At 39.8% G+C, this 17,594-nt stretch overlaps 2 protein-coding genes across 4 annotated transcripts in view; both read right to left on the bottom strand.

The window, feature by feature from the left end:
• The window catches only part of UBE4B (ubiquitination factor E4B), a 41,883-nt gene extending 33,758 nt beyond the window's left edge, over nt 1-8,125 (bottom strand). For all 3 annotated transcript variants that reach the window (XM_074847826.1, XM_074847827.1, XM_074847828.1), the window contains exons 1-2: nt 7,906-8,125; nt 1,814-2,000 (exon numbers count right to left, since the gene is read on the bottom strand). In XM_074847826.1, coding sequence (XP_074703927.1) covers nt 1,814-2,000; nt 7,906-7,929 — 211 coding nt within the window. In that variant the 5' untranslated portion in view covers nt 7,930-8,125. The remainder of the gene's footprint in view (nt 1-1,813; nt 2,001-7,905) is intronic.
• Nucleotides 8,126-12,136: 4,011 nt separating this feature from the next.
• RBP7 (retinol binding protein 7) lies at nt 12,137-15,827 on the bottom strand. The gene is made up of 4 exons (XM_074848109.1): nt 15,684-15,827; nt 13,061-13,239; nt 12,693-12,794; nt 12,137-12,370 (listed from the first exon to the last, which is right to left on the bottom strand). Exons 1-4 carry the CDS (start codon nt 15,754-15,756, stop codon nt 12,320-12,322), a joined length of 405 nt encoding a protein of 134 aa, XP_074704210.1. The 5' UTR covers nt 15,757-15,827; the 3' UTR covers nt 12,137-12,319.
• Between the last annotated feature and the right edge of the window lie 1,767 nt (nt 15,828-17,594).

Genomic DNA, 17,594 nt, shown 5'->3' with positions numbered 1-17,594 from the left:
AAGACACACATTAAATTGCTTCCACTGTAGGAAGCAAACACTACGCTGACTAGGTCACGTCTGTTTCTGGTCATCAAACAGTCTAGTCAGTACAATTAGGTACTGTCCAGTGCAGATAGACAGATTCTTAAAACAGAAGTCTCTAAGGTCTTAGCCATCCGACCGCTCCAAACCATGATAAACCTGTCAATACACAAACATTCCTACCTTCAGGTACCTGTTTCCACACCTCCCGCTCTGTTGGCATTATTGTTTATACAGTTGTGCAGTACGATGGATCAGGACCTCATCTATTTAAAAACTATCCTTTTATTGTTCCCGAGTTCGCTTTCATCTGGATTAAGTCCATGATCCACCTCACCACACAGTTGCTAAGGATAGCAGAGGGAGAGGCAGTGAGAAATACTACTTCCAACAAGAGTCAGACCTAAGATGGGTTAAAATAGTCATGTAACCACAGGCTGAGCGAACACAGTAAGTGACCTCCGCACTGTTCTTAAAAAAAAGTCACCTTTGCTTGTGGGTTGCTGTCTATAATCATGAGGACAATACAATACACAGTGTTAAATTCCACCTGCAATGAGCTTTTCTCAGGAAAATGCTTTTGATAGCTTTCCTCTGTCCTGCTTTGGGTAGAAGGCAACAAAATAAGCAGGAAGGAGTCACTTAGATATTTCAGAACAGCACTGTAATTAAGTTACCAGACTTAAGCTTGCAAATTACTGTACTTGCCAAAGGGAAGAATATAACATTTCAGAAAGCAAAAAGGTAAATAGATAAAGAACTCTGCACATTTATTAAGGAGCACTGGAAAAAATACTGTTTCTATGAAATTATTAGAAATCACCTCAAGCACTGTGTGCAGTTTTGGGCACACCAAAACAAGGACATCAAACAGTTGGACTCAATGATCTTAAGGGTCTTTTTTGACCTAAATGATTCTATGATATTGAAAACCTGTTTAAAACAACCTTGACATTTGGGTTGAGATTGGTTTTGCAAACCTCTTAAGCTTCGTAACACAACATGCGAAACAATTTAAGTTTTCAGATAAAGATCACAATACCGGAAAACATGCCAATTTGGTTTGATTTCCACCACATTCAACTTGAAATCAAAATTATTTTTTTTTTAGGTCAAAAGTGGTACTATATATAAGAATATTGTCTTCACCTCTGTACAAAGCAACTTTCCCAACCTTCCATGCTTTCTGCACTTGTCTGATTTTAATAGATTAGGCATTACACATATCTTCTGAAATAAATACCATTTGTAAATATCCTATTTCTATTCACTACAGCAAATAGTGAATTGGCTAAGTAATACAACGGAGAAAGCAAATACTTTATTCTTACACTGACAATGCACAGTCACAGCCTACTATTTTTAATTGTGCCAAATGCTAGTAATTAAAGATCAGAAATGAACTTGGGACTGATTGCTAAAATGTAAATAGAAACCAATCAATAAAAACTGTGTTGCAAGACTAAAAAGGGTTTTTTCCCTGTCTCCTTGACAGATCCGCTTTCTTTTCTGTAATATTAAACTGTGTAACAAATTTCAAGTTTTGGTAACCCATATTTTAAAAGCCATTTACTGATATCTGGAAAACAATTGTATCTAACCATTTATTATATGGAAAATGAAAACAAAAGAGTACCTTCACCATTTTAGAAGGTTTCTTTCTGAAATTACTGCTAGTAACAGCAGAAATAATGTCAGTAATAGCGTTTATGTTCTAAGGATACCGAGTTGTGTAATAACTTTCAGTAGACATACAATAATGATTTTTGTCACTAACACGCCAGCCTACCTGATGCACCAATTGGAGAGGTAGCTGGGGTCATGCTGTGGACATTTAGGCCCAGACTATGGGATGGCCCCGGGGCTGGTGCGACTACAGGTGGTCCAGGGGGGGTCTCTCTCTGCGGTGATGTCAGTGGCGTAGTAGGCTGGGAAGATGGTCCACCTGCCAACCGAGCAAGGCGCCTTCGACGAATCTGCACAAAGGAAATAACAGCAAATAAACAAACTCGTTTGCGCATACATATGCACACGCACCCCGGGGTTGCCCTTTAGCCTCCCTACACAGCCGGGGTATTGACTCCTGTGAAACTGCAAATATAGATAGACTTGATAACCTGCTAAATGGAGCCGACTCTCGCTGCTGTTTCTCTGTTCTGCGTGACATTACTAAAATACCCTTGACGTTTAGACTTTAAGTATGTATTTGCTGCCTTGGAAAACCATTTGCACTGGAGAACACTGTGTTTGTCCCCCAAACTGTTGTGTAGAACAAGTTTAACATTTACTGCTCAGCGATTCCAAAACCTGTAACACACCTCCCCATTTATTTTGGCATTTGATGAAACAAACTACATTAATCTGATAAAAGGGACAATATGAACATGACCTTTGCCTTAATTTCACACCACACGATACTAATAAAAACACCCATGCTAAAGAAGTTACTAGAGACAACCACTGTCCAAGTTGGTCTGAAACACTAAAAATATTCAACTCATCTGCTGGACAGAAACATCTTGAGAAGTAAAGACAGACAGTAAATAACATCGTCTCATCACCTAGAGACATTACACCACACAATTTAAGAAACAGTTTTTGCATGTTACTAGTGAGACAGAGAAGCATCTGCCTTCAAACACCAACTTCATAAAACCATTATGAACCTATTTATTAAAATATATGACCACATAACACTAATATCATACATGAGAAATAGACAAAATAAGTTATAAAAGTCATCATTTATAAGTGGTTTCACTGAAACTTGAGGCATAAATGTAAAACAGAAAAGAAATTATTTATGATCAGTCTGCCTCAAAGAATCTGTTTGTAAAGCTTACATCTTCAGCTCAAAATAGGCCTAGCACAAAATAACAGTATCATATTTGAGGATGTCCACTCCCTGCAAAAATAAGCAATTCATGTTACTCCTTCTTTGTATTACAATACTCAAGCATTGCATGTTTTCATTTCTGCTCATAATCCTAAAGAACTGCCAAGCAAGTGAAAGAGTGAACAAGAGATCTGTGTCAAGTCAATGTCTATGCTCCATTACTGTCATCACTTAATGGCCTGTGAAACCCACTCCAACAGGAAGAAGAACAGATCAAATTAAAACAGACTTCAAAACTGTGGGAAAACAGTGTCTGAAACTGTATCTCCCTCTATGACAGGTGTCACCACATGAACATGGAAGGCAGCTAGAAAATTAATTTTTTTTGTTGTTCTTATGACAGGAAAAAAAAAAGGCTATGGTTAGAATGTCCTAATCCTCCCTCCCTGTCAATCAAAACAGGGGAGATTATTGCATAAATAAATTGTTTAGCTTTGCCATAAGTAGAAGCTGTACATATCAGGGTCCCTACAAAGTTTTTTTTTAAATATCTTCATTTTTCTCCACGTGTATCTTATATCTTATTTTTTCAGCTGTTTATCTGAAAAAACTACAGAACTACCTCACCCAAGAAAACGTCAGCTACACATCCCCATACCTGTTTTCCATACTGCTGAATCCAGATGAAGTGTTCATAGCTCACAAAGCCGTATCAAAAATGTTATTGGTAGAACAACCTAGCTGAATTGAAATCCCTTTGAATTCAGGGTTGAATTAAAGTCTTAAAAGCTGTTTCCTTACTATTCAATTGATCTATAACCATTTTTTTCAGATAAAGGAAAGGAGGAATGGAGAAAACAAACAAATACACACACTAACAGCCCATACATGCAGCAGTGGCTGAGGGAGAAAAATGAAGATTATTTATGTAAAAAGCAAGAAAAGTAAGTGTGATGTGAAACTTGTCCACAACTGTTCGTACTCATTCTTGCTAGCTCGTTCCAAATCTGGTGTTAGGAAGGACATGTGTGAGAAGAAAAAGACATAGATAATAATCAATATTTATCAGTTTATTCTCAAGTACAGTCAAGTGTTGATTACTCCAACAAGGTCATACCCCTCACAAGGTATGATTTGCACAAAACCTCTCTTCATCATCTCCCAGTTTCAAGCAGATAACTGGGGTCACAGGCCACTCAGCATACCTTCACCTACAGCACTAGGCTAGATCAATGCCTAAGTTACATCAAAACCAGCTGCAACCATCACTGTTGAGGCAGGAGGACACTAAGATGAACTGTCTGCCTTGTATGTGTCACTCTTAGGCCATCAACCACTCATCTTTCTTACAGACCAATCCCCCAGACTGTAACCTGCCCTGAAAAAAATTCTGAAGAAGGCACAGAACAAAGAAATCTACACAGACACCAAGCTGCTTTTAGATAAGATATTGCAATTAAAACTAATACAAGATTGTTCCCTGCCCCTTTAAGGATGATAGGCAAATTATACTGATCTTCCTTACTGCTGAACAAATTAACATTAAAATATAAATAAACTCTGAATATTTTTTCCTCTGAAAGAGAGCTTTCACAACTGAGGGTACATTTAGCAATTGTTAAAGGATCAGATTTGGTTCTTCAGTATTCTGAGTTGTCATATTCCTCTAGGTTTACATAAAATTATCACAGAAATCTGAAATTTGATCTAAGATTAGAAAGCTTTAAGTGAGAAAGAAAAAAAGGGGAGAAACAAAGATATCCTAGAAAGGCAAAGGTGCAGGCTGAAAGAGAAGTTTGAGAATACAGCATAAGACTGGTGCACATCCTATCCAGTTAATTCCCTAGATGCTGTTCAGTCTTAAGGCACAAGATGAGCGAAGACAGGCTTTATGCTCAGGGCACAACGTGGGGACCCAGAAGACATAGTTTGCACAGTACTAGGCACAAAAGAGGCCACAACCTGTTGCCTTCATGTAACACAAATAACATGTTAGAATTGTGGGAGTTCAAACCAACCTGTTCTCATTTCAGACTGAATGCCTCTCCAAATTACCACGAAGAAACACATAGCTGGGTTTTTAAAAAATTTTCTTAGAAAAGTTTAGGGTACCTCAATAACACCCAACCCTTGATTTCAGCAATGAGGACTTGCAATACTGACCTATGACAAAGCTGTTATGTATCAGTCCATTACCTAACAGTGACAAGCTATTTGGTACTAATTGTTACATAGGCTATGGAATGAACAATGCCCATCTTCCCTACAGAGCACAACTCCGTAATACAGACTTTAAACAGTTAATTAAAAGAATCTAACTGGTCGAATGGAAAAAAAATAACATTGTTTTTTAATTAGTACAGTTTTTGCTGGACACATCTGGACTATGTCTTTGAACAGTAGTTTTCAGAAATACATTTTTGATCTTACTGGTATTCTTAAAAGCTGATAGCTGGACACACTACAACAAACAACGTAAAAATAGCACCCTGTGGAAGACAGTTTACTGATAATTTCATTTTGCAGCAGACCAATACAGATACAACCAGGAGGACTGGTCCCTCAGGCTCACACACTCTCAGTTAAAAAAAAAATTCTGTATCTACATCTGCTTTAGTGGCAACTGCTTAGTAAGACTAAGGAGATTTTTTGGTTCTACCATAATCAGAGAGTTTCAAATCTATACAATAAAGGGTAATTGGAACCAATAGCTTTATTTTTCTTGTATTCATTAGCACATGTTAAATTGGTTTAAGAAATGCTTCCTTTTCTGGTGACACTGGTCATGTTGTATGCTTAGAAAACACTAAACTACCCAAAAATCATGTACATGTCAAAGGATGCTAAGTTCACATCACTCTTTCCAATTTTATGCCACATGTAGCTTGACTCTGCTTTTTTTTATGCAGTCCCTATTCTCATCTTGTGCTCTCTATCACTCACGCTAAAATTCACATGCTAAAAAGGAACTTTCTTTCCTCCTCTCCTAGAAATTTTAGTATGGTCTGTAGTGAATGAGAACTTCTAGTGCTTCAACAAATTAAACACTGAGAAAATTTCAGTGAGAAACACTGTTGATAGCAGTGAAAATATCTTCTTGAAGTTAAAATATATCCTATAAGCCTAAAGCCATTACCAATTGTATCTGTCTCCTTTTTAAGTTACAACCTGTTATTGTTATACTTAATTATGGTTCGCTGTAAGAAAATAATCTAATCAACAGGAGACTTGCAATTAATTTCAACTTTAGTTAAGTGTTTTTTCACCTTCAATCACTGCCAGATAAAAAGTCAGGATCAGACAGAAGTCACATACAATGTATTTCAGAAGGCTATTTCTCGGCATAGCCCACCTCTGATCCAGGGTCCACTATGCCAAGTAACAGTAAAGTGGAGATGTGGAGGAATATTAAAATAGACTTGGCTCTGACTTTTCAATTAAGAGTCCATTAACTATAAAAAGTGACAGCATGACTATCTGAAAATTATGTAACATTATTTGTCTCAAGCAATCACCCAAACAGTCAGCTTTAGTCCTAGCTGAACTGTACTAGAAAGACATAGAAAAACTTAACTCACTTGAGACAAACATTTTGCCAGAAAAGGTAGAAGAGTCCCTACTGGAGAACTCATTTTCTGCAGCTTCAGTTCCATGATGCAGTGCTTTTGATGATGTCAGTAATATACTGAAGCAGTGACACAAACAAGCTTACATAGGTTAAATAATTCTGAAATTAATCATAAAACACCTGATAATTAGATGCAGTTTAACAATCTGAAGAACTGCATGTAAACAAAGTACTCATGAAATACACCTATAAAATCAGAGATCCCTTTTCACAGTAGAAATCACAACACTAGCGTTGTATCCCACTCGCCCCAACATTGGAATTGCACTCCTTTTTTCAGCGTTTCTGTAGAGTATGAGAACCTTCATCAAGTAAATAGAAACAAGGTATTTCCTCCTAGTTCCTGCTGCAATGTAGTAGGATTGCTAAATCATGATACACAACGTAATCAAAAACGTCCTAACTTTTTGGAATACAAATTAAAGTGACAACAGCAGCCACCTTGCTCTACAATCCCACCATAAGATATGACACAAAACAAAAATAACTTCTTTTGATCCTCCCTGGAGTGTAAGTACAGCAATGAGCCTATGATGCATATGGCCCAATACAATACACTTTAGATGTACGCAATACACTTTAATATGAAAATATTATTTTAATGAGATGAAGGAAGATTTGAAGTTGTACACAATTTGAGATTACACTGGGACAGCAGGGAACTCCCTATATCCTGACCAGTATCACCACATAATTCATTTGAAAGTCCTCCAATACATGAGCAAATAAGACCTTAGTCTGTATTAAAAAAAAAAACCACCACCCTTTAAAGAGAAGAAACAAAAAACAGTTCACATTATTCCATGTCGTACGTTTGTCAATCACAACGCATAACTCTTAAATGAAAGAACAAGAGGTGGAATAAAAATTGAAAAGTAAATCAAAGGAAGCATCGGAAAACTGACAAGCCTATGTCAAAACAAAATTCGATTAAATATAAGACCACACAAACACACACAAACCCCCCTCCTGCTTCTCAGCAAAGAGTCCAAGGAATCAAGATTTTAAGAGTCTCACTATGCTAAAAAGTAGCATCCTTTTTTAAATCACACAGAGAAAACATACAAAACACCCAGTGTTGAACACAGAAAGGAGACATCCTCCAGACAAAGACTACCTGGCAGATGGAAGCAGAGAATAAACAATTAACCAGGAGAGAAGCAATTCAACCCCATCGACCAGCCAGGGGGTCGCAGGTCAGGGACAGCACGAAGAAGGAACACGAAAAACAGAGCACTGACACTGGGCGAAGGCAAAGCGCCTCAGTAACGCTCCTGCCCACACACAGGCTTCACCTTGGAGTCAAGAAAAGGACCCAGGAATAGCCCGGCACCCTCTCCCCGCGGGGCCCGGTCGCCCCCGGCGGCGCCTCCCGCCCGCCCCCTCAGGCCCCGGGCCCCGCGGCCCGCAGACTCACCTCATCCGCGCTCAGCTCCTCCATCGCCTTCCTCTTAATGGTGAACGGAGGGAGGGCGCTTTCCTCTGCCCCGCCGAGGGGCAGTTCCGAGGAAGCGCTCTCCGGTCGCCTCTGCCCCCCGGGGCACCTCACAAGGGCATCTCCGGGGCGGCCGTGCCGCGCCTCACTCGCCGGCAGCCAGCCCCACCGCCGCCGCCCCCGGCCCGCTCCCCGCCGCCCGCCCAGCCGACCACCCGCCCGCGCCTCAGCTGCCGCCGCGCCCCGCCGCGGCCCAGGGGGAGCCGCCCCCCGGCTGCCCCTGCGCGCCCGCGCCCCTCAGCCTCGGCCCTCGCCCGCGCCGCGGCCCCTGCCCCGCGCAGAGATTATTCATCAAAACAAGAGGGCAGCGGCGGCCATCTTGGGCGGGATCACGTGAGGCCGCCCGGCGCCGCCGAGGGAGCCGGGCATGCCGGGCCCCGCGCTGCGCCCACCAATGGCAGCGCCGGGAGGCGGGGCGCGGCGCGGCGCGCGGGAGGGGCGGGGCCCAGCGCCTCGGCGTGGCGGCGCGGGAGGGGCGGCCCGCGCGCCATGGCAACGGGCGCGAGGGCGGTGCTGAGGGGAGGCGGCCCGGAGGGGCGGGAGAGGGCCGGGGGGGAGCGGGGCGGCCGAGGAGTCGAGGCCGGGGAGCGGGGCCCGGGGCAGTGGGTCGGTGAGGGGGGAGGAGAAGGGCGGGAAGGAGGGAGCTGCCCGCCGGCAGACGCGTCGCCGCTCGGCCGGAGGCGGGAGCAGCCCGGCAGGTATGGGCGTCGGGATCCGGGCTGGGCTTAGGCTCCTGAAGTCGTCCCGTTCTCGTGAGTCCGCACATGCTCCGCTCCTTTAAGGTGTTAGCCCACTCCTCTGTGAGAAATGATGCAGTTACTACAGCCTTTTTGTCTAATTGTTACAATCTGTAACATATCCAGGGAAAACGAAGGCACTAAGCCCCCACCGAGTATGGGCCTCAGCCTTTTCCAAGTGTAGTTTGAACCTGAAGTAATTTTGTCCTTTCTTGTGTAAAAACACAAACCTTTCTGCACCTAGTTCTTTCATTATACCACACAATGATATTTTTGTGAAAGATACTCATCTTTTCCTCCTCTTTCTTTACTCTCGAAACTCAGCTAGAGAGCAAAACAGCCAGAGTCTGTGTTGACTTTAAATGAATTGGATATTCCAGCTCTGCTTGTTTGATCATTTATAATACATGTAGGTGAAAAAAGGATTTTGAGAAGCTGTTCTTTTGGAAGAGAACAAAAAAAAGGGGGAGCTGCATCAGCAGATTTTTGCCCCAGGATGAACAGTCACTAATAATAACATGTTAACAGACAGCTATGGTGCAGTGCCGTGTAGTTTGACTCAGTGAGTGAAAGAATCCCATAAAAGGAGGACAACAGGATGTTCTTAAGATGGAAACACTGGTCTGGATGAACAAGGGATAGAATTAAAACATATTTCCATAAAAACTGCAAATAATTATAAAGCAATAAAATTGATCAGATTTTTTTACATATATATGAGGCAGATACAATACTTGGTCTTGTGTTTCAGTGTACATCTTCCTTAACATATTGGTTTAAAGGTGTTTGAACAAAACCAGTGTTTTTGATGACTTAACCAAGGTGTCCAGAATTGGAAACAAATTATTTTGCAAATAATTGGATCATAATACATATTGTCATCTTTATGTAGAGCATATGTGTTTTGATTTTTAGATTATGCTTCATTTTGTATTTTTTTATCTTCTTGGGATTATGTTGAATTTTTTGTTTGTTTTGGTTTTGGTTTGGTTTTTTTCCCAGTGGAGTTGGGGCTATAATCCACAGGCTTTTATGTGATTTCACTTGCTGGTTTGTTCTTATGCTAACTGTTGATTTGTTCCATATTAGTTACTGCACAGAATAGTATGCAAGAAAATTATGAGGAGACAACATACAAATTTGTGTCTTAAAAGCTTTTGAGTAAAAATTAGTAACCTTAAAGGTACTTCTGACAATGTCAGCAAAGAGAGTTACATGCTCTGTTTAAAAGTCTGTGTAAGTCTGTCATAAAGACTGACTTCTAGAAAAAAATAATAGCAAACTACATTCAGTGATACAACTCCTTATGGTTTTGTATATCACTTGTATATTTTTTTTCCCTATCATCACTAGAGAAAGTGTTTTAGAGACTCTGAATCCTGGCTGTTCTTTTGGTTTTCCATTGTCTGTTTTGGTTTTACAATCCCTAAGTCAACACAGTTCTGTTCATCTATAAAGTACTTTCACATGCAGCTGCCATACCTTAAAATCATTATAGTACACATGGTCAGCAGTTGCACTAAAAAACCTCGGAGGTGGGTTGATGAAAAAGTTTCACCATCAAAGCAATAGTGTAGGATAGTTGAAGTAGTCTAAAACACCTTTGAATAAAACCCTTCAAGTGCTTCTCTGGGGAGTTTTGTTCTTGTCCTTCAGTTTTATAGTTCAAGTGCTATCTTCTTGGCAGAGGCTAACTTAATGTCTTTTTTTTCCGCTTGCAGAACATGACTGCTCCCTTTCTTTGTTCAGCATGCATTTCAAGATGTTTAATTTGTATTTTGTGAAAGCATGTGAATTGGTCAGCATATAAATGAAATTAGGATAAGCAGTTTCGTCACTGTAGTAGCTCCTCTCATCCTCAAGATCTCCAAAGCATCCTCAGGTGAGTTCTGCATAGCATTACCTGCTTTCAAATCAGCAGCTTGAAGTAGAAAGGTAGCAATAAGAAAAATAGTATCACTGCTGATAATAACTCTTCTATATTTCTAATAGTGAGGACTTCCTAATAGCAGCCTTACTAATGAATTATTACACTTCTAGTCATGCAGGTTTTTAAGGTTGCATTTTCCTGATTTCTACTTGGAGTCTCTCTTTGTACTAACAGAGTTCTTAAAGTCATCATTGCCTTTCTGTATTGCTTCTCATGCATATCTTATCGGAGCGCACAGCTTAAAAGCTGTGGGGTTGGAGAGTGTCTGCAGTATTTAACACTTCAAGCCCTGCTGTTCCAAGCTTCTGCGATTGAAATAAAGTCACCGGACGCTCCAGAGATGCCATCTAGTGGAACAGCGCAGGCCGCGGGGCTGCTGCGGGACTTTGTGATTTATATTACAGGGTAACAGGAATTTTGTTTTCAGATAAATGAAAACTACTCAGTTCCAGCCAAAAGACATCGTCAGAGTCCATAGAATAAACAGGCATTTTACTGCTGGTCCCCCAAATCTCCCTAACTGTATAAATACTATTTTTTTTCTTCCTATGTTTGAAACTTGTTTAAATTTACACAGGCCTCTAGTAATTGTATGGGGGGGTTCGATCTAACAAAAAGCCCTTCACGCTTCAACAGATGTCTGCCTCTGGTGGTAGCTTTAAGAATTCCGAACTGACAAGAAGTATCAGAAAGATGGTGCTACTTATGTTTCGAAGTGTGAGGGATTACTTTAGAATTCTTTTTTCCATAGAAAGTAATTAAATTGCCAAGCTCAAACTAGATTTAATCAAGCGATTTTCTCTTTTCACTAGTGATAAGATCCCTGCAATATTAGTGTTACGAACAATATGCAGCAACTCATTTCACATGTAACCACCAAGTTGATCTAACTGCTTACATGTGTTTTCACCAGGCAGAATAAAACCTGCTTCTTTATGCAACATTACACATGGTCAAAAAGAAAAACCTTTAACCTAATTAAACAGATGTATGCAAATAAATCTTAACTAAAGAAGCACTGTTGTCACTCTGTATATGTGCTTATAGACTTCATTTATTTTGCAGACTGGAATCTACATGCATTACTCAAACTTATCTTCTTTGTTCTGGGATTTGATCACAGGCTGGTTTCTTCTGGTAAGCTGAACTTAATTATTTTTGAGAACAAAGCAGCTATGGCCAATATAGGACCTTACATTACACATTTAAGATACAAGCAAGTGGAGTTCACTACTAGTCTGCATCTTAAAGAGAAGCTTTTTGAATAATAAATCTGTATCCTTTGTTGTCTGCTTCCTTTGTTGTTATCTTCAATTCTCTACCATCCTTCCCACTCTGCTTTGTTTGATGTTGGCATGCCGCTTTAGAATAGGCAGTTTTTCTTGTTTTGATTTAGACTGTTAGTTAAGTAAAGGCCCAAGCCATATCACTTATGTTTTGGCTTGTTTTTTTTCCCCCTCCAAAAACACATTCAGAAGTCAGGTACTTAAGATTCGTTTGGTTTTGAGCATTTATTAGGAAAAATCAGATCTTTAACACTGGCAACATCAGACCATTTAGGTTAATAGGTACAGGGACTCAGTTCTTGTCCATGCAGCCATCACTGGGCAGGCGGATGCATTGTCTCCTGTATGTAGCTGTCTCTCCTTGTAGGAACCAGTACACATATTCAAGCTCTCTTGAAGACCTGTTTACATACTTGATTCTCACAACGAAGCTCCTACCAAAAAAACCAAAAGTATAGATGTATATAGTAATCAAAGGAACTGCTTCTAAAAGTGAACCTAGATCCTTTGCCATGACTACTCACCACAACTCTGCTGCCATGCTAATAGGTTATGCTTAACATTCTGAATTTAACTATACAAGACAGTGAAACAGTGAAGTTGTTCCAGTTAAAAATCAGAGCAGCATATGCTCACTATGTACCACCCATTACAAATACTGCAGAGCTAGAAGACAACTTGTGCACACCATGACCACAGTATAGATATTATTTTTGTCATATAGAGACAGAATTAGTAGAAATCTGAAGTAAATACCAGGTGGAGGTCATCTCCTTCAAGCCAGTGAGTCCAGCCTCTGTTCTTCTTCTCACCGGTCTGGACACAGACAAGTTTATCATTTTCCCAGGTAACTACGCTCTGTGGAAGAGGAAAAAAAAGTGTTTCTGTATATCTTTGTCTCAGTTTTGCAATATACTCTTAAAAAAATGTCCTTTTTTCCTGGATAAAAGGGGACCTAAATACTATTCCTGAGGGAAAGTGAAACTCGTTGTCTGTAAGTCAGGCTCCTACCTCTGTGTTGCATTACAAATAGTATTCTTGAAACAATTCCAGCTCAAGTAGCTGGATTCATCACAGCATCTTAATTTTGTCACAGCCTCTTGATTTTACATACTCAGTCTTACCTTGCATTTTCTGTTATCCAGGCCTTTATTATCTTCTTCAAACTCTTCTCCAATTTTGAATTGAAGCGAATAATCTCTGAATGTGCTAGTAGTATGAATATAAAATGAATCACCGTCTTGTTTGATCACTTTCTGAGGCTTCAGCATTTTTGCTATCTTGCGTGTTGCAAAGTCAATACCTTGGACAGGAGGCAAAAAGGTCAGCGTTGTGTTTATCACCAGCCGTTTTGACAACAAGGACTTAACCTTTATTACTGCTAGAAGCATTTCTTAGATAGTTTGACCTTACTGCTATGCAAGGTTTTGTTGGTGGTTTGGGTTTGGTTTTTTTTAAAGCTGTATGTTACACAGACCATGTCATGTTCTTGTACATTTTATTCTTTGGAAACCAGTTTACTCAATTGTTGCACAACTCCTATGCAAGATTTCTAGGACTTTGAGTCAGAAGAGTCCTTTTAGGAGTTGGGTAGAGTTGGTTTCCCTCACACAGACACCCTAAGCTTCGTCTCAGATTACTTACCCCCTACTTAGCTAGAGGGAATAGTTAATGCCTGTTCTCATCCTTTGTCAGAGGAAAGGCATTATGAATTAACAAGGAATCTTTGCACCCTATACCTTAAATAGGGTAAAATGAAGGGCAGTCCTAAAATTAGTTACTTGGGCTTGTTTTCAGGACATGCCACTTGCTGTTAACACTTTTTAAGTGCAACTAGAAAACATCACACTTGTCAAAAGATTTTCTGGTTACCTGTAATGGTCAGTCAGCTTTAACAAAATTCTGATGGTTTTGGTAATACTGAGCTTAAAGCAGTGCTTCTAGAGTTTTTTCTATTTCTCTAGTGAATGTATGTTTCTTTAGAGGAACCGGCCATCTATTTGGCAGGCAACTGAGTTACACTGCATCTCAATAGCATGCCCAGAGTTAGGTTTTCAGGAAGGGGGATGGGTAAAATGGCGGGCTGTGAATTAAATAAATTTAGTTGTTTTCATCACCTAGATTAAAACTATCATTTTATAGGACCACTAGAAGTTTCTCACTTCACACAGGCTGGGGTTGTGATCTTCTTGACAGGGTGTGTTCAGCTACCGTGTGTTGAACCATATGGCTCATTATGCAGTCTGTGTTTGAAGCAGGACTTCGTTACAGAAGTGCCAGAATCTGTCAGTCATGTTTTCACATGGTTACCAGTTTATTTTAGCATAGAGGGCTTGGAATTCAGTACTGGCAACAGCCATGCCCATTAAGCCTTAACACGGTTATGAGAATGTATAAATACAAACTACATACAAATCTATTCTTTAGAGATAGATATTAAATTGAAGGAAGGGCTAGGCTTGGAATAGCCATGGCCTCATCCACAACTCTCTAGTTACTCAGCTGGTCGGATATTAGCCTCCTCACTCTACTTACCCTGGCAGAAAAGTTTCTCATTCTAGTTCTACAGTATTGATTTCAGTCCTTGTTTTGTTCAGTATACTGGCAACCAAGCAGGAGTAATTGAAGATAGGTTGTAAATCATCAACAAGATTCTTTGCCTTTACTTTTAAGTAAGTTCCCCCAATTACACACTGAAAACAAATTGCATTTCTCACAAGATTGGCAGTTATATTTCATTTTTAAAAGCCCTCTATTTAGCTGGACAATGTTTATTACCAAGGAGCAAACAGAATCTCTATTCCATTGGAAGACATTAATGCATTAAAAGTATATTACTTAATATTCAAACTGAGAAATAAATTCTCATTATGGGAGCCCCCTTTCTTTTTTTCTAATTAATAATACAGCAGGATTAGAAACAGAGAATAGTTCTTTCCCTATGTTAAAGATACCAAGTAGACAATTTAAGTAGGTCACCCAGCATAGATACAGCCAGATAATTGATTTTATTCTACTTGTGTATACAATAACCAACAAGGGACACTGCTGGTCATCAGTTTACACAAGTCAAAAAGGCAGAAAGGCATGGGGGAGGCAGGGACAAGAGAAGGCAGCACACGGGGTTGCCTGCTGTCACAGTCTGTAATGAGTTTTGTACAAGAAAGCTAATAAAGTACCAAGAACTTTCTTTAGTTCCCCTAAAGCACTGTTAATCTTTCTCTCTAAAAGATCTGAGCAAGGTAAGAGGTTAGCTTCAAGCACTCCAGAAAAGGGACAGTTAGAGTGACTTATCAACAAGTCACAGTAATAAGAGAAGAATTTTGTAAGCTATTTAAAGATAAACAACTCTACCCTAAACAACTGCCTGGAAGTGGCAAATACCCAAGCACTTTTTTTGTTACTTAACATTTAATTAATCCTAGACATAGATTCTGTAAGTTTGTGCTCAAAAGTAAGAGAAATTGAGTGGGCAGGACATCTTCTCTGTCTCTGATGAAAGCTGTACAAAAATTCTACTTTTAACAAGTATTAGGCTGAGAAATTGCTGAAAGTTGCAATGACACTTGGGTGACAGGTTAAAATACAGTTAATGCTGTCTGTCGATAACCAAGAATCCTTCCATGGTATTTCAGAGGAAAAAAGCTTCAGCAATATCCAGGTTTTAGAAGAATTTAGAAGAATTTAGAATTCAGGAGGACCTTATAGGGTAGGGGAGGAAGGACAGAATCGGGTATTTTCACCTACCTAAGGCCACCATATAACCTTCAAAGTTGTCATTGCTGATAAGGTTCCAGGTTCCACTGAAATCCACAGGCATTGCCAGACTAGGGAAGGAAGACACAGTCAACTTCTGACCAAACAGCAAAAAATGAAGTCGTTTCCCAACCAGACCTTATATAAGGAAGACTGTGGGTGGGATTACATCCCAGAGCCTTTCTGACGGAGGGGAAGGGTACTATTGCTGAGCCTATAGGTGAGAGGGTATTTGTAGATCAGCCTCAGCTGCATTGGAGGGAAAAGTTCACAGTTTCTGAAATCTTTGTGTGGAGCAAATGTTAATAGCCCAAGAGTCACAATGCAAACCAAAAACTGGTTTAAACTGTGTCCATCTTGTATACTTTAAAGGGAATCATGGACAGATTTTGTCATTACTAAAGTTCCCTGTGTGCATATTAGATCTGTGGCTTTGTGATCTGAAATCTACATATTTGTTGACAAGGTGATCTACCCACTGTAAATACATGCTATATTTGAACAGACAGGGATTGACTGTTACACTCTGGATGATATTGTATCAGCAAATTGTAAAGCAGTACCTATGACACAGTAATAGAGATAAGTATTATGTCTGGTTGGTTTATGTCTGGAGTGAATAGTAGGCAGCATCATTGCCTAGTGGTTATAACAAAAAAGTGAAAGACAAATCTTGCTTGTAGATGTTATTCTCTGATGTGACTCTCAACACAGCTCTACTGTGCCATGGTTTATACCTATTTGTGTTCTGGTTTCTTTAATGCTGTTAGTTATATCCTAGTTAAATGAACATATATATACAAAATTATTTATTTTCTCAGATGCCTGACCAGCCAGAAAGTTTGTGTAACAGTTAGGCATGAGAGCAGATCTAGAGGCCTGAGTTCTGTTTCCAGTTCTACAGCTCTGTATTAATCAGTTTTCCTAGATGGGAAAGAGGATGAATACCTATTCTTGCAGTCCATGTTCAACTCCTAAAAGTAGCCAGTAACAAACTCAAAAAGTACTCTCATGTATATAGAAGACATAGCTCCCTCTTTGTTTTTTATCCTTGACACATGCAGTAAAGGGGAGGTGATACAGATGTTATTCCCCAGATGCTTTATTAGATGCTATATGTTGTGACAGAGCATATAGGGAGTGCAGCACAGGATGCAGCAGGTAAGCTGCAGTGTTGGACTTTATCTTCAGCAAAGAAGTGAAAGAAATCTCTTAAGTGATGACCCAGCAATGTGTTTTGAAAAGTGGATAAAGAATGCTTGACTTCAAAGGGAAAGGATATGTACATTTGGAAGTGAGATTTTAATTCCTTTAGAAGATATATAATTCTCCAACCTCTTGCAGTTCCTCCATCTGTGGTTACTTTTTGCAAACTCTACGCCTTATCGTTATGATTTACCAAGTGAGAAATATGAATTTAATAATCCTGGGGAAAAAAGGGAATTTGGTATTCTGAATCTTGAGTGAGGAAACTCACCTATCTATTTACTGACTTGGGTAGGCTGAATAAAAAGATAGTATTTTGCAGAGAAAATGAAGTTTCCCTGAACTTTAGCTACATTTTTGGAGCTGACAGTTTGACCTATATGACTCACAGAATCATGCGAGTAGGAAATTAGGACGTGTTTCCTGTTTGCAGATGGATATTGTTCTCTAGCCTATACTAAATTAGGAATGGCACAGAGAAATGCAAATCAGTGTTTCCCCTGGACTCAAATCGTAACATTTGACCCATAGTTTGCTATTACGAGGTTATGGTAGTAAAGCACTGTTGCAATACTACTGACTCTTCCAAGAGAAGTCAGTACTTGGATAAATCCTATGTAAAATCCTGGATATAACATTTTAGTTGAAAATTAAAATTATGCAGATTGTCTGGGATGTGGTGCTTCTTTCTGTAAA

Source organism: Strix aluco, chromosome 22 (genome assembly GCF_031877795.1).
Source record: "Strix aluco isolate bStrAlu1 chromosome 22, bStrAlu1.hap1, whole genome shotgun sequence".
In the NCBI taxonomy this organism is placed as follows: domain Eukaryota; kingdom Metazoa; phylum Chordata; class Aves; order Strigiformes; family Strigidae; genus Strix; species Strix aluco.
This window is presented reverse-complemented; position numbering and strand designations above follow the sequence as displayed.

Bases quoted from the DNA above. Each gene is read 5' to 3' on its own strand.
- RBP7 (XM_074848109.1), bottom strand. From the start codon at position 15,756: ATGCCTGTGGATTTCAGTGGAACCTGGAACCTTATCAGCAATGACAAC. The intron at 13,240-15,683 runs GTAGGTGAAAAT...CTCCTGTCCAAG, and splicing joins AGGTTATATGGTGGCCTTAG to GTATTGACTTTGCAACACGC. The intron at 12,371-12,692 runs GTATTTACTTCA...TTTTTTTGGTAG, and splicing joins AAGGAGATGACCTCCACCTG to GAGCTTCGTTGTGAGAATCA.